The following is a 26,140-nucleotide window of genomic DNA, read 5'->3' as shown; positions in this document are numbered from 1 at the left end:
AAAAAGAAGCCGGTATGATCATGAGAAAAAGACTGAGCAAAAAGAGAGAGAGAAACAAGACATAAGGATAGAAGAAAGACGAACATCCAAAGAAAGAACTTCAGAAAAACTTACCTGGAGCTTTTCCCCAAAAGAAGTCGCAAAGGTCGCTAAGATCCCCCAGGCGGTGGTTAGCTCCGACAATTGATGAGTGGCATCAAATTGATGCACCACGTCATCATCCAAAGGTGGACCACCAGAAGCAAGAAGAGGAGAGGGAGAAGCCGGCTGATGCAAAGAAGGCATGGCCAGGGCAATCTCCTGGGAAGCCACGGCCAACACCTCAGATGGATCCGCTGCCATGGCCATGGTCACCTCAGGAGTCAGCAAATCCGCGGCCGCATACACTGTCTCCCTCACAGCCACCTCAGCGACCGTGCGTTCCGAGTCCTGAGGCTCGGTACACAAGGACGCAATAGAGGTCTGATAAGAAGTCAACTGAGGGTTCAGGGAAGATGAAGGCCTGAAAGTTGACAAGGAAACGTGCCAATAAGAATAAGAAAAAAGGAGAATAGAAGCAAAGAAATAAAACTAGAATTCACTCACTCAGCTATCTTCTTCTTCAGAAGACCAACAGAGGACCTCGCAGGGGGAACCACAGCAGCAAAAACATCACCACCACCCTACGACGAGAGTAGCGTGGTCGACACTGGAACCCTAGAAGAACTCGAACCCGATGACCGCTTACTACAAGAGAACAAGACCAAAGTCAAAACAAAAAGAAGGGTTCGACAATAGGAAAACGAGAAAATAACTCACCGACGAGTAACGAGGGCAGCATCATCATCCTCTTCTTCCTCACTCTCGACCAAGGCCACCATAGCACTAGCTGAAAAAGGACAAAAGTACTCGGTCAAAGATAAAAACAAACAACAAAAGGATAGAGCATATTAATATGCTCACCTAAGAGCATGCTAGCTACAACTAGAGTACCTGGACGAGTACTCGACTGGCGAGACTTCTTGGCAGCAAATGGAGCAGAAGAAGAACTATCCGCTCATCCCCTCTTTCTGAAAGTATGAGGAGCTCGAGGAACTGGATGAGGAACATACTCTACATATACATCAAGGTTTGTGGTAGAAACAACAGGAAATATTGTGGTGGTCTAAAACTTACTGGTCAAGGACGCCCCAGCAAGACTACCCCTAGCCTCCACATTTGTAGGGAAATCATCAAGGGGAATTGGATCAACGAAATTATGCCCCAATTCCTATAAAAGAGTAAAACAACAAGACAAGGAAGATTAAGCAAAAAGTGGATACGATAAAAGACATTCAAAAGTACCCGCATAAGAAAAGAGCAACTCACAGCAGGGGGGGTTGTTAGCACTGTACTCAAGGATAGCAAGCGGGATGACGCTTACTCCTTTCAGCATCTTCTGAAGACTCTCGAGCACCTCCTCATCAGTCAACTCAAGGGAGGGACCATACAAGAAGGGTCCTCCGCCCCAGAGTACTCAAAACCATAATGTTCTCACTCCTTCAAAGGTTGAACTCGGCGGCGAAGAAAACTAGAAATAATCCCAAAGCTGGTCAAGCCTTGCTGTTTCAGAGTGCAAATCCTCTCAAGAAAAGGCTTGATCATCTGGAGCTCAGCCACCGTCATAGGATTCTTTTCCCATCGGTCATTAACCAGGAGACCAGATCCAGAATGAACGGAAAGAGGAGGAATCAAGTTGGCGGCATAAAACCAGTCAGCACACTAATCCCTCATAGAATCAACCAGGTCATAGTCAAAGAACTTGCTCTTAAGACCCTGGCGAAATTGAATCCCGCAGCCACCAAGAACAATGGTGTCATCGCGGCGGGGTTGGGGCTTCAGGCGAAAGAAGTAATGAAAGAGAGAAAGAGAAGGAGGAATTCCAAGGAAAGTTTCACAAAGATGAATGAAAATGGAAAGATGAAGGACAACATTGGGAGCAAGATGGTTCAGGCTAATCCCAAAATAGTTGAGAAATCGGTGAAGAAAGGCAGAAGTAGGAAGGCAGAGACCGGCACGGATAAAGGAGACAAAAAGAATAATCTCACTAGGACTTAGAGCAAGGACCCGATGCTCACCTGGGGCTCTCCAATCAGCAAACTCCTTGCTCTGGAGCAGACCATCACTCACGAGCTCGCAAAGCTGATCTTCAGTTGTTGTTGGAGCCAGCCAGATCTTCTGAGCAGCCCTCATCGCCATGAATTCTTGATTTTCAATAACGGAGAGCGATGCTTCCTCGTCGACAAAGGTCGCCTAGGACTTACTCACTGACTTCTTCCTACCCATATACTAGCAAAAGCAATGGAGCACTAAGAATCGAGAAGGCTAAGATAGCAGCGCTCAGATGACGGCGGCAATGGCGACGGCGGAGCTTCGAAGGCTAGGGTTTCAAGGCAAAGGCAGGGTACCAAAGAAAAGGAGGAGAAAGTCCCTTAAATAGATTTTACACCAGTAAAAATGTGGCCCACCAGGCCCATTTTAACATGGCATGAGGACGTAACGGTCCATTTACTGGCACAGCTAAAATGATGGACAGCACAAATCCACACAACGGTACAGTTCAACGGGTAGATTTCAGACTTGTCCATCCAGCACCATGGCGGAGTTATCATATTGCTACGAAAAGAACTCATCAACCATGAAGCAACAAAGGGTTACCAACAAGGAACACAACAACCCAAATCTTATAGAAAGAACTTGGGAATCTCTCAAACAACCGGGAAATCAGCAGAATAAACAATGACAACTCAGAAGACAAGATTCTTTCCATTATAAATTGTTTCAAAAAATAGAAGATTACACATCTTACAAGACCCAATGAACCCGCTACTATGACAAGCAAGGTAGCAAAGAGGAACTCAGACACAGCTAAGCTCTGGAACGACTACGTGTTCCAAATTGCTACTCGGTAGAACAAATCGCACTCGGCTACACTGTTTTCTTCAAAGGACGGACGTAGTGCATCCAAGGCGGAGATCAGCAGCACGGTGGGAAAACATGGAGCAAAGAAGGCCAGCAGGCATCTGTCTACCCAAGTCCGATGTGATGCTAGATATGGTGTTGATCTGCACCAGACAATCTTAGGGTAGGCGACGAAGATCAACCCAGAACTGCCAGATGAAGGAACGTATCCCACATCACAAGACTCCCTCCGACTACCGCCACGTACTTCCAAGTACAATGCTGCTGTAGGATTAACCTACCTCTAATCCCTATCACAAGACTCCCTCCAGCTACGGCAAGACACACAAGAACTACAAAATATGCCCGGGGGCTGCTCTACTTCACAAACTACCATATTCATGAGTACAGAGACTTCAGAACAAGCAACAAAATGTTCAATGAATCAGAACAGCACTCCAGGAGGGTATTTATAGACCGAAGGAGCGGTGCACATGGACCAGGAGCACCAATGAAACAAGCCTAACAAAGGACACAGTGAAAAGACAGAACTCAATAATGGAGGACTCAGAAGTGAAGGAATAGTACTCGAAAACGAGCATATTCAGAAAAATATACCAACACTGTGCAACTCGTGAACAAACAACATTCATACTCAACTGCCACCATGCAACTACACCTGACAAAAAGCAAACTACCAGAGAATATGCCAAGACCCTGTATCCAAGTTCTTTTTGAATAAAAGAACCCGGAAGTGTGCTCGGGGGCTGCAACGGAAAAGGTTTTCAATTCTTCAAACAACCAAGAATCAAGACCCTCCAACTTTTTGTTCCAAATAGCAAGAGGCTCGGGGGCTACACTCAGTGAGTGCACTTCTTCGAAGAAAAAGCGCACATCACTCAAATTCTTCAAGACAGCGGTTCAAGACCCTCCAACTTTTTGTTCCAAATAGCAAGAGGCTCGAGGGAGACTTCTTCAGAACAGGAATTTTCAAACAACATAAAGATTCAAGACCCTCCAACTTTTTATTCCAAATAGCAAGAGGCTCAGGGGCTACACTCAGTGAGTGCACTTTTTCTTCAAAAAAAGCGCATGTCACAGAAAAGACTTCTTCAAGGCAGACCACTTCAAGACCTTAAGACAAAAAGAACCCGGACCGAGCCATATCCGAGTTCTTTTTTACCTTCAATGAAGAAACAGAGTAGTTCCAAGACAAGATCCTCTAGCTCATTGTTCCAAATAGCAAGAGGCTCGGGGGCTACACCCAGATGGATGAACTTTTTTCAAAAAGCACACAACACTCGAAGATCCAAAGAAGCGCTACATGGTTTCACTCAAGAAAGCACTCGGATGACCCTTGTTCCTACTCGACAAGAGGAACAAGACGAGGCTTCCAGATTTCAACCATTAAGTGCTCGGGGGCTTGTCGATGCGGGACCCACAGGATACCCCGCAAGGAAGAGCGAAGATCTAGTCTAACTAGGATTCTTCCCATGTAATCCTAGTAGTAATACTACCATGTAATCCTACTAGGACTCTACATTGTAAACCGACTAGGACTCTGGCCTCCTGACTATATAAAGGGGGGCAGGGCTCCTTGGATCGAGGTTAAGAGAACAATTGTACGACATGACTCTTTACAATCAACCCAACACAAAGGCTAACGCCGACTGGACGTAGGGCTATTACTCGATCAGAGATCGAGGGCTCGAACCAAGATAAATCAACTGTCTCTTGCGTTAACCGTCGAGTTCTGCATACGTCGAAGCCCGAACATACTGCCCCGGGTACCCCCATGGCAGGCTATCGGTGGTCAAACATCGATAGTGTTTTAGAACAAGCAAGATCAAGATGGGATAGTAATAAGGAACAAAGCAAGATTAGTGGCTCAAGGTTACACTCAAGTTGAAGGTCTTGACTTTGGAGAAACATATGCCCCGGTTGTAAGATTGGAAGCAATTAGGATCTTGTTAGCCTATGCTTGTGCCCACAACATCAAGTTGTACCAAATGGATGTAAAGAGTGCATTTCTCAATGGGTACATCAATGAGCTTGTGTATGGTGAGCAACCTCCTGGTTTTGAAGATGAGAAGAAACCCAACCATGTTTACAAGTTGAGAAAGGCTTTGTATGGATTAAAACAAGCACCTAGAGCATGGTATGAGAGATTGAGAGATTTCCGACTCTCTAAGGGATTCAAGATGGGAAAGGTTGACACCACTCTCTTCACCAAGAAGCTTGGAAATGACTTGTTTGTAATGCAAATCTATGTTGATCATATCATTTTTGAGTCAACAAAACAAGATTTTTGTGAGGAGTTTGGCAAGATGATGGCAAGTGAGTTTGAGATGTCCATGATTGGAGAGCTTAGCTACTTCCTTGGTCTTCAAATCAAGCAAATGAAGAATGGCACATTTGTGAGTCAAGGCAAGTATATCAAGGACATGCTCAAGAAGTTTGGAATGAATGATAGTAAAGCTATTAGTACACCAATGGGGACAAGTGGAAGCTTGGATAGTGATGCTAGTAGCAACATGGTGGATCAAAAGAAGTATCAGTCTATGATTGGAAGCCTACTCTATGTGACAGCATCAAGGCCGGATGTGATGTTTAGTGTATGCATGTGTGCTAGATTCCAAGCCTCACCAAGAGAAAGTCATTCGAAAGCAACAAAGAGAATATTGAGGTACTTGAAGCATACACAAAATGTTGGATTATGGTATCCCAAAGGAGCAAGGTTTGAGTTGATTGGATATTTGGACTCCGATTATGTGGGATGCAAAGTTGAGAGAAAGAGCACATCGGGCACATGTCAACTATTATGAAGATCACTTGTGTCTTGGTCATCAAAGAAGCAAAATAGTGTAGCACTTTCAACCACTGAAGCGGAGTACATTTTGGCCGGTAGTTGTTGTGCTCAATTACTTTGGATGATGGCTACTTTGAGTGACTTTGGAATCAAATTCAAGCAAGTGCCATTGCTATGTGACAATGAGAGTGCCGTAAAGCTCACCGACAACCCGGTTCAACATTCAAGAACGAAGCATATTGATGTCCGCCATTATTTCATAAGAGATCACCAACAAAAAGGGGATATTTGCATTGAGAGTATAGGCACCAAAGATCAACTTGCCGATATCTTCACCAAGCCACTTGATGAGAAGAGGTTTTGCAAGCTAAGGAATGAATTGAACATACTTGACTTCTCCAATATGTGATTGATGCACCCCCCCCACTTATATGACATGCCTCTCCTTCGAGCAATCCAAGGTAAAAATTGATTGGCATGGCATACATCCATGCTAAGGACATGTTTAGTGCATCTAGACATATTTCCTTTTTGAATAGGCTCATTTATGAAAATCAAATGAATTTGATGCTTGTATGGTACCACTATTGCTTGTATGCTTGAAATGATCTAGTGGTAGCATATTACATATTTTTGGGCTTGTAAACCTACTGTTTGATCTAGAAAATAAGCTATAAGTGTTTAACTCAACATGGTACAAGATAACCCTTATTTGGAGGTGTGAAGAAGCTTGTCCTTGGATCAAACCGAGTTAAATATCTTTTGCAAGTGATCTAGATTGAACCAAATTGGGAAAATAATCCTCTTTTCACATGGTTTCACCCCAACCTATCTAAAATTTGAACTCACCTTTTGTGCTAATTGTTGACAAAGGGGGAGAGAAGTTCACAAAGATAGTAAGATAGGGGGAGCAAACAAATGAAATGACATTGTAAGGGGATCAATCAAAATTGTACACAAGTAGGGGGAGCAAGCTCATAAACTTGTATGTTTGCTTGCATGGCACAAGTTTTTAATTTCAATATCCATGCTTGTGTGGTGTATGCTAGTTGTAGGATTGAATGATGAAATGAAAAACTAGCATGCATAGGTTAAGTAACTAGACCCATGCTCACATTATGAAAACTAGACCCTTACTTCTAATGTTGATCTCACAGGGTATTCTAGTTTTTGTGTATGTCTAGTTACTAATGATGCTAAGGATGGTATATTGGTGCACTCCGATTGGTATCATGCTTCAAAGGTCCATCTCTTATACCTTAGCATCATATGGTAGACATTGACTCCTATATTTCCTATCTAAGCATATGTGCAAGCTACAATCCAAACTCTTAGCACATATGTAGGGGGAGCAATTGCTACCATTTGGGATTAATGAAACTTGTTTGTATTCTTTTACACATGGTAAATATGCTTGGGCAAGCAACATGGATTCAATTAAATCTCAATTCATATCTTTGTGAAAGGGTTGTCATCAATTACCAAAAAGGGGGAGATTGAAAGCTCTAGTTTGGTTTTGGTGAATTGATGAAAACCTTAGTGCTAACCTAGTTTATCAAAGTGATCATGAGATAGGTATCACATTCCAAGTGGTGAAACAAATGAAGATCATGACATGATGATGATGGTGATGGCATGGTGATGATCAAGTGCTTGGACTTGAAAAGAAGAAAGAGAAAAACAAAAGGCTCAAGGCAAAGGTATAAGTGGTAGGAGCCATTTTTGTTTTGGTGATCAAGACACTTAGCGAGTGTGATCACATTTAGGTTCTATAGCCATACTATTAAGAGGAGTGAAACTCGTATCGAAATACTGTTATCAAAGTGCCACTAGATGCTCTAACTCATTGCATATGCATTTAGGATCTAGTGGAGTGCTAACACCCTTCAAAACATATGTGAAATATGCTAACACATGTGCACAAGTTGATACACTTGGTGGTTGGCACATTTGAGCAAGGGTTAGGAACTTCACCGGTGGAGTGTCCACCCGTAGAGTGCGGACAGTCCGACGGTGTCACCAGCACCCTATACAGAAAAGACAGAGGTCACTATAAGTGATCGGACGCTGGCCTCGGTTGGACCGGTGCGTCCGGTCAGTAGAAGCTAAAAAGACACTAGCGTCGGTCTCTGACCGGACGCTGGAGGGTTGCATCTGGTCCTGCTGACGTGGCAGCGCACAGGGGAGACGCTGAGTGACTGGACGCTGGGTGAGTTCGGTCGAGCATGACCGGACACTGTGGTCTAGCGTCCGGTCACTTCGCAGCAGCGCGTCTGGTCATCACTTGACCGTTGAGATCAGGTGGCTCCGGTTGAACGTAGAGGGACACATGGCATGCATCGCGTGACTGGACGCTGGGGTCCAGTGTCTGGTCGATTTGACCGGAGCGTCCGGTCACCCCATGTTGTGCCCAGTGAAGGGATACAATGGCTCTATTTCATTAGGGCTTCTATTTAAGCCCCATGGCCGGCTCAAGCTCACTCTCTTGGCCATTTGCATTGACATAGCAACCTTGTGAGCTTAACCAAAGCCCTCCCACTCATCTCCATCATTGATCCATCATCATTGTGAGATTGGGAGAGAATCCAAGTGCATTGCTTGAGTGATTACATCTAGAGGCACTTGGTGTTTGTGTTTTGCTGCGGGATTCGCTTGTTGCTCTTGGTGGTTGCCACCACCTAGATGGCTTGGAGCAGCGGAGGAGGATTGGAACGAGTTGGTGATTGTTCGTGGCCATCTCCGGTGATTGTGAGGGGATTTGTACCTTCCCTAACAGAGCGTCGAAAGGTAACTCTAGTGGATTGCTCGTGTCATTAAGTTACCTCACTTGTGGGTCGGTTCTTGCGGTGTCCAATTGTGTGGACGAGGTTCGCGCAACACCTCTTAGCCGCCGAACCACCAAGTGTTGGTCGACACAACGGGAACGTAGCGTGTTGGCAAGCACGTGGATCTCGGGAGAAAATTGGTTGTCTCTTGCCCTTTGGTATTCTCCCGGTGATTGATAAAGTATTCATCTTGTGATTGGTTCACTCCTCTACACGGCGGTATAATCACCTCACTTACTCATTTACATTTCCCTAAACTAGCTATAACAAGCTCTTTAGTGTATCTAGAATTGAGAGCTTGCTTTGTGGATTAAGTTTATCTAGTGGAGCTCTTTAGTGTAAAATTTGTGAGAGCTCTTAGTGAGTAGTGACCTAGAAAATTGTGTGTCTAGTGATCATAACAACTAGAATTGTTGGATAGGTGGCTTGCAACCCTTGTAGAGCTAGAGCAAGTTTGCATTTCGCTATTTGTTATACTAATCAAATTGCTCTAGTCGGTTTGTAGATTTTTAAATAGGCTATTCACCCCCTCTAGCCATATTAGGACCTTTTAGCTCTCCACATCTCAAATGGCCGATTGGGGGGGTCTATTTATAAGCCCCATAGACAAATTAGCCGTTGGGTGTGAAACCCAGCTTTCTGCTACTGATCGGACGCTGCTGTCATCCTGATCGGACGCGTCCGGTCGTCCCGACCGTTGAGCGTGCGCGTAGAGATCGAACGCACTACCAAGTCCGGTCATCATCGACCGGACGTGTCCGGTCGTAATTCTACCGCTCTAGAACCTCTCTGGACATGATCGGACACAGCACTTTGTGTGTCCGGTCATCCAGTGCCGCTGCTTTCGGTCACGTTGAAAACATTACCATGACGAAGAACAGTGTCATCAGTGCATCCGGTCACTGCTTCGCTCAGTGTTCGGTCACAACTGTCGACGCCTGCTGTTGTCGAGCAACTGATCGGACACGTCCGGTCCTCATAGGGCCGTGTCCGGTCACCTCTACCGAGCTCGTTTCTTCGCGATCTTGTGTCCGGCTTGGTTCCCATCTTCGTTCTTGGACTTTGCTTGATATCTTGGGTCTTCTCTTGTGCTTCTAGGGTCTTGCTTGTGGTGTTGATCGTGGGATCATCATGTCACCTTCGTCCAAGTCACGTCTTGCACCCTATTGAACTATAAAACAATTACTTGCAAATTCATTAGTCCAATTTGGTTGTGTTGGTCATCAAACACCAAAATCCAAAGTAAATGGGTCTAGGGTCCATTTTCCTTATAATCTCCCCATTTTTGGTGATTGATGACAACACGACCAAAGCAAGAAAAAAATACAAAAATTTGGAATTTTAAAAAACTATTTACTTGCTAGGATGCAATGCAAAGGGCAAGGTTATATGATGCTAAAAGATGCCACATGTAAAGCTAAAAGATACCACATGTAAATATCTTTGGAAACTTATCTTGCCCTTGCAAATGTCCCCATGTGGCATTATGGATTTAAGCCTCCCCCTAACTTCATAATCCACTATCCTCCCTTTCTCGGACCATTACCACTTGTAAATTATTATGATCGGGCTTGCTTTTGGTCCTACAAATTCTCCCCCTTTGAAATCAACCACCGAAAAGGAAGACATTAGTAGCACAAGGGAGGGTCAAACTTTGTGATCCTTTGTACGTGGAGTGGAATAGGTCACAAAATTTGACTCTCACATTACATAGACTAAGCTCCCCCTAAATATATGCATACATATGATGAAGAATGTAGTTTATGCATAATTGGCAAATTAATGCTCAAGGGAGTTTAATCTATATAATGCATGGAGAAAGCATATAAATACCAAAGTGAAATCAACATGATGATATCGGTTTAGAAATACCACATGTGGAAACCAATTTGATTTATACCACTTGCAATAGGTGATGGATATTTGAAGTATGATGCTTAACTCCAGGGACTTCATTTTCCTTGCAATGAGACTACTACACACATGATAACCTTGAAAAGGTGTTAGTCTCAAAGCATCCAACTTGTAGAGTAACCTCTCCCAAAATTTGTGCACACGAGTATGGAATACTTGTAGGAGACATGCACATTGATTTTAGAATAAAAAATACCACTTGAAAGATGACATCACATGAATGTGAGAATCATTTTCGAAAGTGATATTCGGGAGAAATTATCTACAATTTGGACTTTAGCACATATTAGATGAACAATTGTAAAACAAGCTATGTGCCGTGCTCCTAAACAATTTAAACCATGTAGGTTTGCTCCATGGGTTAGGAGTGAAACCGAGCAAGCCTACCATAAGATATACCTAGTGTATGCAAGACCAAAGATTAAACATGCAAATGCAAACCTAGGCATAAAAAGAAACTAGATGCTAATTGAAATTGCAAGAAATTAAATCTAGTTACCTAACATGGGGAGGGGAATTTGGGTCCATAGTGTTCACTAACCCACTTGGCAATTGACATGATCCAATGTGATGCACCCCATGAAATGCACCCCAAACTATACCAAGTCTCCAAATTCCCCGAAGTCCATCAGACTTCTCACTTCCCTTTCGGGATCCAAACCTTCTTGGTGCTCTTCATGTTGGAAATGATCTCCTTTGGCACCCAAATGCATTTGGATTGTTGTCTTGCTTGTTCACCTTGATGGCCACCACCTTGTCATTTTTCTTCTTCTTCAAGAGATAAGGTGTGAAGGCCTTTTTGTCCACCTTGTTGGTGTAGGTGTTGGAGAGCTTGCTTGTTTCCTTTTTGTTTTTCTCTTTCTTCTTAGCTCCTCCCCCATTCTTCACCTTGCACTCATAGGACTTGTGGCCTTTCTTGTGGCACATGTAGCAAACCATGGTTTGTCCTTCATCAAGCTTCTTCACTCCCTTAACGGTGTTATCTTGATGATATTGGGCTTGCTCTGTTTTGCCTTTTATTTGAGTCAAGTCCTTGGTAAGGCGAGCCACTTCTTGCTTGAGTTGCTGATTCTCCATTGCGACCTCTTGTGTGCATGTATCTACAATAACTTTCTCAATATAAACTTGGTTGCACAAGGGTGAGTCTAAACATAAATCATTGCAAGAAATAGAAGCATCTTTTTTAGGCATGTCAAAGATAGAACTTTTCTTTTTAGGTGCCTTGGTGAGGGTTGTACCGATGGCTTCAAGATTAGCAACTTTATTAGTTAGCTCATCACAATGTTTGCACATGGTTTCCATTTTAGAAAGCAAACTTTTATAAGCATCTTGTGAGCTAGCTAACTTTTCTTTTAATTTTTCATTTTTCTTTACAAGTTGCTCATCATTGATTGTGCATGCATTTGTTGTTGCACTAGCCTCAAGTTGCTCAATTTTAGTAGATAGTTCAATATTGAGATTAGCAAATGTCTCATATTGTTCAAGCAAGGTTTTATATGCTTCTTGTGAACTATCTAACTTTTCATGCAACATTTTTAGCTTCTTTTGTAGGCTAGTGCAAGCCTTAGCATATTTAAGATTTTCTTGCACAAGTTCATTAAGAGAAGGCATTTCATCATCACTATCACTCTCACTAGAGGATGAGCTTTCGTTACCTCGTACCATAAGGCACACATGAGAAGAGCTTGATGATGAGTGCTTGTGGCCTTGCCTCTTGTGATGATCTTCTTCTTCACTTGAAGAATCATCCCATGACCTTTTTGATGTGAGGGCTTTGTCCTTGCACGCCTTCTTCTTTGTCTTGGGTGTGGACTTGTTTGGAAAAACTTCCACAAAATACCCCAACTCGCCACATCCATAGAATCCATTCTTTCTTTGCTCATTTCTTTGATTGGTGAAGATGAAATCTTGAATTTGGATGGGCACACCCTTGACATTGAGCCTTTGGATCATCTTCTGCACCTTGTTGATAAGTTTGATTGATTCTTCATCAAGGTCAGAGGTGAAGGAGGAAGATTGATCATCATCACTTGAATCTACATCATCATCCTCATCTTCTTCTTCATCTTCACTTGAGGAGCTTGAGCTTGAGCTTGTCTCAACTTGCTTGCCCTTCATCTTCTTTTTCTCACTACATGCAAGAGCTTTGCCTTTGCTTGATGATGAGGCTTCTTCTTGACCCATCTTCCATGACATTTCAAATGACACTATCTTGCCAATGACTATGGCCTGGGTCATGGTGCTCAAGTCCTCCATGTTGTGAAGGATGGTGATGATGCTTGCATATTTGTTTTGTGGTAGCACGGAGATGATCTTCGTCACGATGTCCGCATCATCTAGCTTTGTTAATCCTATTGAATGGAACTCATTGATAATTAGATTCAAACGAGAATACATATCATGAACACGCTCATCATCATTCATTTTAAAGGAATCATAATTTTGTTTAGCTAGACAATGTTTTTACTCACGGACATTAGTTGTGCCGTCATGGAGCTCTTAGAGTTTTAACCAAATTTCATGTGTCGTATTTAAAGTGAACACTTGGTTAAACACATCCATGCTAAAAGATTCAAACAAGCAATTTTTAGCTCTAGCACTGAAATGAATTTCTTTTTCTTCACTCTTTGTGGGTTTATCGGGATTCTTAATGGGTTTCATCCCGTCATGAGTGACTCTCCAAACACCCAAATCTACCACCTCAAGGTGACAAGCCATTCTAGCTTTATAGTAGGGGAAGTTAGTGCCGTCAAAGTATGAAGGCCTAGAGGTATCCATCCCAACCACTCTAAATAGCGTTGGCTCAACGACGGTGAAGCCAAAGGTCCAAATTGAGCCAACCAGCTCTGATACCACTTGTAAGGGACCGTGACGCCAAAGAGGGGGGTGAATTAGGTAACTTAAAACTCTAACTCTAAACTATAGCCTCTTTTCATTCTTAGCAAAAACCTATACAAAAGATAAACTAACTAAATGTGCAACTATAGTTTTGCTAGTGTGTTGCTATCTCTAACGCAAAAAGCAGTTATGCAACCTTGGTTCCAAACCTATCAACTAGCCTATCACTAAGCTAGGAAAGTAAAGCACAAACCAAGATTGCAATGTAAATGTGGAAGCTAAAGAGTAAGGTAGAGATATGTAAACTCCTGTCAACTGACTCTAGTATTTTTACCGAGGTATCGAGAAGCACGCAAGCTTTCCCCGTAGTCCTCGTTGGAGCCCCTGGCAAGGAATCCCCTCACCAGGGCCAAGCTCCCGATTCGGGTAACTCCATGGATAGCCCCGGGTCTTCCCCACGTGCAAGTGGGTCTCCGGTGTGCCTTCCGGCAAGCCTCTCCCAGACCGCTCCCCGCCGTCTTCCCTATCAAGCTTCCAGGCCTGAATCAGCCGCGGGCCTTAGTTCCCTTCGGTACATGGTGGCAGGCCACACTACAAACGCGGTTGGTGTGATCTCACAAGACTACAAGCCCCTTTGATGTACAACAATGGTGCGCACAAGCACCGAGTGGTACGAGGTGTGCAAACCTCACTAAACACTAGGTCTAAACCTAGAGCAAGCGCATAAGCGGTGGTCTAACTAACCTAAGCACTTCGTAAAGCACCTACGCTAATCACCAAATGTATCACTAAGCACTATGCAAGTGGAGATCACTAAAATGGTGTATAAACACCCTTAATATGTTTCCTCAGCTCTCCACATCTCAAATGGCCAATTGGGGGTCTATTTATAAGCCCCATAGAGAAAGTAGCCATTGCGGGCGAAACTCAACTTTCTACTACTGACCGGACGCTGCTGTCGTCCTGACCGGATGTGTCCGGTCGTCCCGACTGTTGAGCGCGCGCGTAGAGATTGAACGCATTGCCGAGTCCGGTGATCATCGACCGGACGCGTCCGGTCACAATTCCACCGCTCTGGAACCTCTCTAGACATGATCGGACGCTACACTTTGTGCGTTCGGTCATCTAGTGCCGCTGCGTCCGGTCACGCTGAAAACATTGCCGTGACGAAGAACAGTATCATCGGTGCTTCCGGTCACTGCTTCGCTCAGCGTTCAGTCACAGCTACTGACTCCTACCGTTGCCGAGCAACTGATCAAACGTGTCCGGTCCTCATAGGGCCACATCCGGTCACCTCTACCGAGCTCGTTTCTTTGCGATCTTGCGTCCGGCTTGGTTCCCATCTTCGTGCTTGGACTTTGCTTGATATCTTGGGTCTTCTCTTATGCTTCTAGGGTCTTGCTTATGGTGTTGATCGTGGGATCATCGTGTCGCCTTCGTCCAAGTCACGTCTTGCACCCTATTGTACTACAAAGCAATTACTTGTAAATTCATTAGTCCAATTTGGTTGTGTTGGTCATCAAACACCAAAATCCAAAGTAAATGGGCTTAGGGTCCATTTTCCTTACAAGTCCGACAGTGGTGGAAGTGATCGGCGCCCGACGCATCCACACGTGAGGATTGAGCCGAGCATGGGGGCGAGTCATTCGAACGGTGTGGGGCGGTCCCGCGTGCGCACACTGAAATGGGGCTGGCGCAGGAGGCACGCGAATCTGAGCGGATGGGATAGAGCAGGCATAGGCGTCTGGATGTCCGGGTGCTAGCCTCCCCGTATTTTTTTGGGGTTAAGGTCACCATTCTGGGAAGAACTCTTACAATTAATGTGCTTAACTCCCCTACTTCAAATAGTTTTTTTTACCCAAAAGACTGTGGGGGAGATCCCCACAGTGAGATTTTAATTTATATTTAAACAAAAAGTCCAGAGAGTTACAGACCTTGATTAACTAAAGGCATCTAACCAAAAGCAGAAGTATGATCTAAGATCCTCCTTAAATCTAACAGATTGTAGGATACACTAGTTTTTGAAATTAGCAAGCCAAATTCGCAATGGTAGGGTCTCTCCTCTGGAAGACCTTGTCGTTGCAAAGTTTCTAAAGCTTCTAGGCTGCAATGAGGGAAGCTTCTGTGAACTTCAGATTATGTGCATTGCTCGCTGTAGCCAAATGCCCTGGCATTGGCAGACTGGTATCCTAGGAGAAGTTGATGGAGTTCCAACACTGTGCAGCAAATGGGCATTCAAAGAATAAGAGATCAGTATCCTCCTCCAGGCTGGTGTCACATAGGACACAAAGTGCATCATCCTGAATGTTAATTTTGCTTCTTCGAAGCATGGTCTTTGTGTTTAATCTATCCACAAGTATCAACCATGCAAAATGTTGTGAATCAACGCATGCCTCTTCACTAGTGAACAGGCGTCTCCTCACCGTGTGATCTCATCCACAAGAAAGGATATGCAGTTAGAGAGAGGGTTAGTAGTTAATGTGTTAGCGTTAGGATGCCACCCTGAAGGGTCATGTCCTTTGGGCAGTCGACTGTTCCTATGAACAGTTGCCTCTCCGTGTAAACAGACACCTTTTCACTCTGTATATATATCTAAGAGATCAATGAAAGCAACAGTTGTTCCCAAAATCTCTGTTCATTTACATTCACATTCAACACATTATCCCATACTACAAAGAAATGTCATACCCCAAGTCATCTTGTTGATCTCTACTTAAAGTCTATGGGTCCGCGAACGAGCTGCACCAGGATAGAAGTATGAAGCCCATTTCAATCTTCAACCTGACACCATCAGGGAAGAGGCTGGTTGTTCGCAACAAGTTCCTGTGGAACCAAGCAACAACAACATATGAGGAGGCAAGGATCTTGTTGATACAGGGAATATGATCGTGTAATATGCATCCAATGACATATTTGGAGACTTTTGATTAGGCTCCCAATCTCTTAGATTCTAATGTCTTTATGTCCTAGTGATTGTAATAATAAGCACAACTTATGTTCTATGTGTTGTAAATAGTTAATAACGTCATCACTTTTAGGTTGGATATCCAATAAATGTATTGTGCACATTTGATATTCAATAAATAAAGTATGTATTTTATATATCATCAAAGAGTTTCATATCAAATTCTTTATTTATATATAGTTTCTACTGGGGTCAATCTGATGGAGGAGGAATTATGCCTAGTGGACAGTGGTACCACTAATTCTATACTTAGAGAAACAAAGTATTTCCAAACTCTTACAAAAAGACAAGGAAATGTTTTGACAATCGCCGGGCGCAATGCTACAATAGTTGGCTCTGGTCGTGCCACTATTGTACTCCCCATGGGTACCCAAATTACAATTGATGATGCATTATTGTATCCCGATTCAAAGCGTACCTTGTTAAGTTATAGAGATATCATCAAAATGGTTTTCATATAGAAACCCATGTGATGACAATAATGAGGAAATTCTCCTTGTTACTAAAAATAGCGGATATGGCAAATGAATTGTTGAAAAATTCCCTCTTTTTCTGTCCAGATTGTACTACACATACATCAAACCCGTACCGCATGTTGTGTACAAGGTAATTTTTTCATAATGTTGACTCATTCAAAACTTGGCATGAACTGCCTTGGCCATCCTAGGTATAGGGATGATGCGAAAAATTATCAAGCAATTCTAATGGTCATGAGTTAAATACTGCTAAATTCCCCAAATCTTCAGATTTTATGTGCACTTCATGCGCTATAGGGAAATTGATCGTTCGGCCATCACCCGTTAAGATCCAAAATGAGCCACTAAAATTTCTCGAACGCATTCAAGGAGATCTTTGTGGCCCCATACAACCAATGTCTGGACCATTCAGGTATTTCATGGTTCTAATAGATGCATCTACGAGATGGTCTCATGTATGTCTTTTATCCACACGTAACAATGCATTTGTAAAAATTATTGCTCAAGTTATTAGACTTAGAGCACATAATCCTGAACATCAAATTCAATCAATTCGAATGGACAATGCTGCTGAATTTTCCTCAAAGGCTTTCAATGATTATTGTATGGCTTTAGGAATTCAAGTTCAGCACTCTGTCCCATATGTCCATACACAAAATGGTTTAGCAGAATCTCTTATTAAGAGAATTAAACTCATTGTACAAGACCGTTATTACAAAATTGCAACCTACCAACTTTATGTTGGGGTCATGCTAGTCTTACACGCTGCTTGACTTAATTCAATTGCGACCAACATGCATATCACGCAGTCTCCCCATTGCAATTAGTACTGTGGGAATATGCCAAATATTCCGCATCTGCAAAAATTCAGTGGCGCTGTATACGTACCGATCTCACTACCTAAGCGTACCTCTATGGGCCCACATAGGAAACTTGGTATCTATGTGGGATATCAATCTCCATCGATTATCAAATACCTCGAGCCTCTTACAGGGGACTTATTCACGGCTCGATATGCTGACTGTATATTTAATGAGGACCATTTTCCGGCATCAGGGGAGACTTCAAGTGCCAAAACGAATGCCAGGAAATCATCTAGAATGCCCAAGGCATTCCCCCCTCAGATCCACATACTCTAGAGACTGAACAACAAGTTTAGAAAATCATAAACTTGCAACATATTACAAATAACCTGCCAGAAGCATTTACTGATTATAAGGGTGTCACTAAATCCTCTTATCCTACTCGCAATGCGCCCGAAAGAGTGGAGGTACCAATAAAAACCATTCAACTCCCACTTCTAAAGAAGAGGGGGAGAAGTACGGCCACTCCTAAGGATAATGCTACAAGTAAGCATCCTAGGATATCGAGGGCTAAATCCTCCAAATTAGTAACTCCAAGCCTAACCTCAAGTTGGTAGACACCCTAGTAGTGGATAAAAATCCAACATCAGGACCAAATCCACAACCTGAATCAATTGTGCATCCAAATTCTGATCCTAGGATATCGGAACACCCTGACTCCATAGTTTTGGGAAATGTTGAGTCAAATAATGGGGTGAAAGAAATTTCCATCAATTACATAGATTCTAGGAGAATCATACGATCATAAGACTACTGTTGTCGACATGTACTTCTCCGCAGCAATTGCAGAAATCTTTCTCAATGATCCAGATCCCAAGACCATGGTAGAGTGCAAAAAGCGATCGGACTGGGCTCAATGGAAAGAAGCAATTCAAGCTAAGATAGCCTCGCTTACTAGAAGAGGGGTATTCACATCTGCAATACCTACACCTTCCAAAGTCTTCCCTGTAGGCTTTAAATTGGTTTTCGTTCGGAAACAGGAATGAGAACAATGAGGTGGTGAGATATAAAGCGAGGCTAGTAGCACAAGAGTTCACGTAGAGACCCGGCATTGATTACAATGAAACCTATTCTCCAGTAATGAGTGGAATTACTTTCCGATACTTAATATCATTGGCAGTTCAAAATCATCCATCTATGCAGTTGATGGATGTGGTGACATCACATCTATATGGGTCACTTGATTTGGACATATACATGAAGGTTCCCGATGGAATCCAAATTCCGAATCCAAGCACAAATCGCAACATGTATTATGTAAAACTACAAAAGTCATTATATGGCTTGAAGCAGTCAGGACGAATGTGGTACAACCGACTGAGTGAATTCCTTCTAAAGAAAGGATACACTAACAATGATGATTGCCCACATGTTTTCATTAAGAAATCTCGAACGGGATTTTGCATTATATCCGTATATGTTGATGATTTAAATATCATTGGCAACCCAAAGGATATAGAAGAAGCACGCAAACATCTACAGAGGGAATTCGAGATAAAGGATTTGGGTAAGACCAAATATTGTCTAGGCTTACAACTTGAGCACCGTCCTTTAGGAATTTTAGTGCATCAATCAGCCTATATCCAAAAAATATTAGAGAAATTCAATATGGATAAATCATACCCTAATAAAACTTCGATGGTTGTTTGTTCCTTAGAAGTAGGGAAAGATCCTTTTAGACCACGGGATATTGGAGAAAAGATGTTGGGACCAGAAATCCCATATCTCAGTGTCATTGGCGCACTTATGTATCTTGCAAATTGCACAGCTATATCACATTTACAGTGAACTTACTGGCTAGGCATAGTGCGGACCCAACTCACCATCATTGGACGGGACCGAAGTGTATCCTCAGATACCTTAATGGCATAAAGGATCTTGGTTTATTCTTCAAGAAAAATCATGATCCTAGTATGATTGGTTATACTGATGCTGGTTACTTATCTGATCCTCGTAACGGAAAATCCCAAACATAATTTGTATTCCTACATGGAGGTATAGCTATTTTATGAAAGTCTTCTAAGCAGACTCTGACAACGACCTCTACTAATCATTCTCAAATTATTGCTCTATACGAGGCATCATGAGAATGTATATGGCTTCACAGAATGATTAACCACATACAACAGTCATGTGGTATTGGTTCAATTGAATCACCTACAATTATCTATGAAGATAATTCCGCTTGTGTTACACAGATGCAAACATGTTACATAAAGAGCAATATCACTAAGCATATTGTTCCTAAACTGTTTTATCCCCATGAATTACAAGAAAGCGGGGAAATAAACATCTTGCAAATCAAGTCATGTGATAATCTCGCTGACCTATTTACTAAGTCATTACCAACCTCTGTGTTTCAAAAATTGGTACATGGAATTGGTATGCGGCGACTTCGAGATTTGCCCGAATCAAGGAGAGACATCTCCTAAATGTTGACATGTACCAGCATCATATTATACTATTTTCTTTCACAAATTTTACTCACAAGGTTTCTTGTTAAAGTTTTTAATGAGGTAATATTAACATAAGCATGTGTCATATTTTCTATTTTCCCCACCGGGGTTTTCGTGGAAAATATCAAAGACACATATTGCCCTCACAACTCATCCATGGTTTTTCCCTGAAAAGGTTTTTCATATGAGTTATCCTAGAGGCAATACCAATAATACGTCGTCATATTTTCTCCTAATTTTTCCACTGGATTTTTACAGGAGTTTTAGCGACATATCTCTTTATATTGCTCCGCATATTTTTTTTTTCCTTAGAAGGTTTTTAGGGGAGTAATCTATATGTCGTATCTACAATATTTTTTCCCACTAGGGTTTTTAATTGGATACCAATGACATAGTGGTTTATTTAAATCACACTCACATATGTTTTTTTCTTCCTATTCTCCTATAAGGTTTAAAGGAGTTTTTATGGCATATCTATACATACATATTCCTTAGATTTTTCTCACAGGGTTTTTCGATTAATCCAAACTACAGTTGTATTGATCTCAAGAAGAATTCGATCAAGGGGGAGTGCTGTGAATCAACGCCTGCCTCTTCACTGGTGAACAGGCGTCTCCTCACCGTGTGATCTCATCCACAAGAAAGGATATGCACTTAGAGAGAGGGTTAGTAGTTAACGTGTTAGCGTTAGGATGCCACCCGAAGGGGCATGTCCTTTGGGCAGTCGGCTGTGCCTCTCCGTGTAAACAGACATATTTTCACTCTGTATATATATCTAAGAGATCAATGAAATCAACAGTTGTTACCAAAATCTCTGTTCATTTGTCTTCACATTCAACACAAAAAACTTGATCCTGGGCGTGCAACTTGATTTCCAGAGTACTTTGTAGAACGGGTGAGCTTCCACACCGCTGAAAACATGAGCGTAAAAGCACCGAGAAGTGTATTTAGCTCCCCAAACTGGTGACCAGGAGTCAGCAACACTTTATCATACTCGATGTCCTCCAAGTAGCTCTGGAGGAGCAGCAACTCATCATGAGCTTGAGTAGACAGCGGCAAAATAAAGATGCCATCCAAAGGCCCCGTTTGGCTTGCTGAATCTTGGCTGAAATTGGCTGAAAAACACTGTTCTGGCTAAAATATTGTGAGAGAAAAATACTATTCTAGCTGAAAAAAGAAGCCGAACAAGCTGGATTTAAGGTAAGCCGAACGAGGGCCAAAGTCTTGCTCTAACATCAAGTTCTGCACCGAGATGGAATTGCCTTTCGCGAATGAGTGCAGTCTAGGATACTCCACTGAAATAACTGAATCAGACCACAGATCATTCCAAAAGGAGACCATGGAGCCATCCACAAGTGTATCAGGCTGTTCGCTTGTTAGTTTTCGTCAGGTTTTATCAGTCATGGTATAGTATTTTTCTCTCATAAAAAACCAGCATCAGGCGGGCTTATCAGTCCAGAAACCGACCAACAAAGAATAAAGAGGCGAGCTTGCCGGATTTGGGATACCCATGGCTTCTCTTTGTGAAACAGTTTGGAGCTTATTTAGCCCCAATGGCCAAATATCGAAAAGATTTAGGAACTAAGAAGAATCATTTAGGATATCTCTTGGAGTTGGTCATCACGCCAAAACGTCAAGATTAGCTTAAGCACAATCCATCTCTGTAGCTAAAAGAACAGCACATTCCAACTGCTTAGGAAACACGAGAAAGAGAAACGAAGAAATCGTGTCAGAGTAAAACTCTGCTCTGTGTGCGTGTCTGATAGGTTCATAGGTTCACTGGTGCGTCGAAATTTCCAGGTTGTTGATTAAGTCAACTAACGCTGCCTTTGACGATCCGGTGGTCTCCAGCGCGGCGGCGGCCTCATCCTTCGCCACCGCCACCCTGTCCCTGAGCTCCTTTCCCTGCTGGGACTCCATGACCAGCCTGACCTTGGCCTCCACCTCCTCCGCCTTCACCATGGCATCGTCGTAACCCTCCATCACCACCCCGAGCTTCATCCCCTCCGCGACGAACACCTTGTTCAGCCGCTGCTCCGCGTACATCGGCCAGCACACCATGGGCACGCCCGCCGTGACCGCCTCCAGCGTCGAGTTCCTCCGCAGTGGGTCACGAACGCTCCGGTGGCCGGGTGCCGCAGCACCTCCACCTGCGCCGCCCACTTCGGCACCACCAGCCCGCGCCCGCGCGTCCTGTCAAGGAACCCGTCCGGGAGCAGCGCCTCCAGCGCCGCCTCGCCCCGGCCCTCGAACCGCTTCGTCGAGTCGGCGTCGGGCGCGACTGGCGCGCGCACGGCCCAGAGGAACGCGTGCCCGCTCCTCTCCAGCCCCACCGCGATCTCCCTCAGCTGCTCTGCCGGCACCGAGCTAGCGCTCCCGAAGCAGAGGAAGACCACGCTCCCCGCCGGCCGCGCGTCCAGCCACGTCAAGTACTCGTGCTTCCCGTCTCCTCCCCTCTCCTCGCCCACTAACAGGCCGACGCAGAACAGCCTCGGCACTGGCTCGCCGGGGCGGGGGCTGCCCTCCTCGATTGCCCTCACGGCGCGGGGTTCCAACCACTCGAACGTGTTGGCTAGTATGCCCTTCGCTCTGGGCAGCTGCTCGAAGAGAGAAATGGTTGCCTTGTACTGCTCGTTGTGAGGACCGAGAAGGACTTCAGGCACGTCCGAGACAGGAACTGGGTGCACCCCGGGGAAGTGCAGCAACGAGCGCCCCATGTCCCCGAATGACCGCATGACCGGGATGTGCAGATAGGCAGCAAGCGGGGACGCGCCGGATCTGAAGAACAGGTGGGCCGGGAGTCCGAGCTCCGCGGCCGCGTCGAGCGCGCACCCGCAGAAGAAGTCGAGGACGAGCGCCTTCACGGACGGGAGGGACCTCACGAACGTGAGGAGCGTGGGGTTGGTGGCGCGGAGGTCGGCGATGAGCGTGGTTAAGGGGTCGGCGTCGGGGTCGGCCTCGTCGCGGGAACGGGCGGTTGCCGGTTGGAGGAGATGGAAGGAGACGTTAGTTGATCTCTACCGATAAATATATTGGGTTCTTCTATGTCCTGATTGGGGGCGCTCAACTCTAATGTAATTGGTAGGCTCTAATCGCACAGCACTATAAAAAGATATGTAGGGATCACGGCTCTAACTACGAGGTTGACCGGAGCCGCCGTAACCACCTACAGAAAACCTAATCCGATCCAAAGAAGGGTGCTGAAAGCGACGGGAAGCTGCACCGACTCCGCCGTCGCCTCTGCATCGTCTCCACCACGCAAGACTCCACCGCGCCGAGCTCCCTCGACACCGGCGTCCACGAGGCTGCGGCGCAACTGCATCAGGACGAACTAGAGGAACCCTAAGTAACATGCTTACCCCGATCTACGGTTTAGAGGTACTATTGTTTCCGACAATGGTACCAGAGCCAGGTTGCCAGTGTGTAGATCTAGTATGGGGTAAAGCATTGAAAAGAAATCAAAGAAAGAAGGGTTCGATCCGTTTCGGATTGAAACCCTAACCCTAACCGGGTAAAAGAAAATTGAAAAGAGACCGGGGGTGGCGGACGTCACTGAACTCCCGGTTACCACCGCCACCGCGCGGGGAAAGGTGCCACACCGCCGTCTTCGTCGGCGCACGGCAAGAAAAGAAGTGACCCAGTTCAGATCTGAGAAGAGGAGAGAAAGAGGTCTCGGCACGCGAAGCCGAACCCTGACCAACAAAGCACTCACTGGGGAAGAAGAATAGTGACTCCAGTGAGTCAAACCCTAACCCTAACCCCAAACCCAAATCGATTCAACTCTAAAAAGAAAAGAAAGAAGATCCAAAGAGAAGAAAGGGAAGAGGGGAAGGGGCTTATCTCGAAGATCTTGAATCAAAACCGAGAGAAAAACCGAATCGGGTTCAACCGAACCCTAACCCTAACTCACGACGAGGAAGGGGAAGAGAGCGATTCGGTACAAATAGAAAAGAAAAGAAATCAAATGAAAAAGATGAACTGGATCTATAGAAACAAATCGGGTTAATCCTAATCCTAACGATTCCCTTACCCTAACCCTAACTGGGTGAAGGAAAGGACAAAAGAAGAGGGATTCGGCCTAGAAGAGAATCAAAGCCGAATCCTAAAACCCGAAAGACTCCACGGGGATGATACACAGTGAAACCCTAACCCAAGATTGTAACCCTAGAACGAATCGCCATCCCAATCGGACTCAACCGAGAAGAAGACGCAAATCCGAAGGGGAAGAAGGGGAAGGGGAGGCCTACCTCGCCGCTGCGCATCGCTATTGCCTCACCGGCGCGCGGGGAAAAGAAGGTCGAGCCAGGGGCGCTACTCGCCGAGCTCTAGCCAAAGGGGCGCTACAGCCAGGCCACTCGACGGCGGCACGCTCACCCGCTGGGGAGCGCGCTCGCCGACGAGGGGGCCGAGTCGTCTGCTCGCTCATGCTCACTCTCGCTCGGGCGACTGAGAGAGAGAAGGGGAGGAGTAGAAGGGAGTAAGGGTTCCGGCCGACGCGGCTGGCTGAGCCTTTTTTTTTGTTTGGGCGAGACGGCCGGGCGACCGTCGGATGCGATCCGACGACTCAGATTGATCAGGCCGACTCGCGGCCCAGGCGGGCGAGCGTGCCGCATGGCTTTGTCGGCCCAAGCCCAGGTTGCGGCCTGGGTGCGGGCAGTGCGCGCGCAGAGAAGTGGGCCGGGCCGTTTTGCCGTCTAGGCCGAAGGAACAGTGCTGAAATGAATCAGTTTTCCTTTTTTCTTTTTTCAGTAAATGTTTATTTCCTGGAAATTGATTAATGGCCTAAAGAAAATAGAAAAGAGATTTGTCCTGTGGGCAAAAATTCATTAAATTGAATTATTTTTCTGCTACGAAATTTAAAGATGCTATTTTCATTATTAAATTCAAACCAATGGGAGAATTTAATTTTAAAAATGGATATGTTTTTAATTGAATATAATATTGTTATTATTCTGACCAACGTTGATTAATGGCAATATTATGATGTTATTTATGATGAGATTTTGACATAGCTGCAAAAGAAATTATTAATTCTCCAGTTATTTTGAACCAACGTGATATTTAATTGGAGAAAAAAAAGATTTTGACATGATTATGATGTTGTTATTTTCTGACCAACGTTGTTAATAACAATATCGTAATTTTAATGATTTATGCATTAATTCTATTTCTGCCCAACGGTGATGTAGAATTAGTGTATAAGAATAGTTGTAAATTCTAATGATTTTATGCATTAATTCTATTTCTACCCAACGGTGATGTAGAATTATTGTATAAGAACAGTTGTAAATTTTAATGATTTTATGCATTAATTCTATTTCTGTCCAACAGTGATGTAGAATTAGTGTATAAGAACCGTTGTATGTTTTAATTTTGACCAACGTTGAAATCAAGGCATGCAATTGTTGTTTTTTTATGTTCAGAAAAAGTTTGACCTGGCCTTCATCTTGGCTGAGGTGAACTGGGTAGTCACCTCACCGTGTCCCACTGGTCCTGTGGCACCGGTGAGGGAGACAAATGAGACTGATGCCACTTGGACAACTAAAGAGAGGGATTTTGAATCACAAAAGATGTCATATGATCTTGAGCATAGGAAGTGGGTCACTGCCAACAAAAAATATTTGGCTATGATAAAGAACACGATTGACCCTACAATTGTGGGCTCAATCCTACAGTGTGACACGGTCACCGAGTACCTCGATAGAATAAAGAGTCAGTTCACTGGCTCTTCAAAGACATGCTACCCAGATGATAAAGCAGCTGGTGACAGAGAGTTACTCTAGAAATGGTGGCATAAGAGAGCTCACGATGCGTCGCCGAAATTATGGCACTGTTGTTGAGGCCATATTTCGAGTGGGAGAATATAATAGAAAGACCAGTTAAGAATGATATTCTTCCTCCATTGGAGCTCTCAGATTTAGAACAATGTAGAGAATGCATAAAAAGGAAAGTATGTAAAGTAAATTAAAAAAGATATCAAACGAAGCGCAGGAATTTTATAGATTATTCACACAGACATCTGTGGTCTATTTTCTATAAAAAGTGTCGATGGTTATGATTCATTCATAACATTCA

The 26,140-nt window shown here is 44.1% G+C and overlaps 1 protein-coding gene and 1 pseudogene across 4 annotated transcripts in view; both read right to left on the bottom strand.

The window, feature by feature from the left end:
• LOC136486528 (anthocyanidin 5,3-O-glucosyltransferase-like) overlaps nt 1–26,140 on the bottom strand; it is a 159,618-nt gene that overhangs the window by 127,124 nt on the left and 6,354 nt on the right. Inside the window, exon 2 of one of the 4 annotated variants that reach the window (XM_066483439.1) lies at nt 16,067–16,128. The exons of the other annotated variants lie outside the window; for them this stretch is intronic. Within the exon in view, the coding sequence (XP_066339536.1) occupies nt 16,082–16,128 (47 nt within the window). The 3' untranslated portion in view covers nt 16,067–16,081. Of the gene's footprint in view, nt 1–16,066; nt 16,129–26,140 lie in introns of those variants that run through there. 4 annotated transcript variants of the gene reach the window in all.
• On the bottom strand, nt 21,678–23,387 carry LOC136487189 (anthocyanidin 5,3-O-glucosyltransferase-like; annotated as a pseudogene).

This window comes from Miscanthus floridulus, chromosome 10 (assembly GCF_019320115.1).
Source record: "Miscanthus floridulus cultivar M001 chromosome 10, ASM1932011v1, whole genome shotgun sequence".
In the NCBI taxonomy this organism is placed as follows: Eukaryota; Viridiplantae; Streptophyta; class Magnoliopsida; order Poales; family Poaceae; genus Miscanthus; species Miscanthus floridulus.
This window is presented reverse-complemented; position numbering and strand designations above follow the sequence as displayed.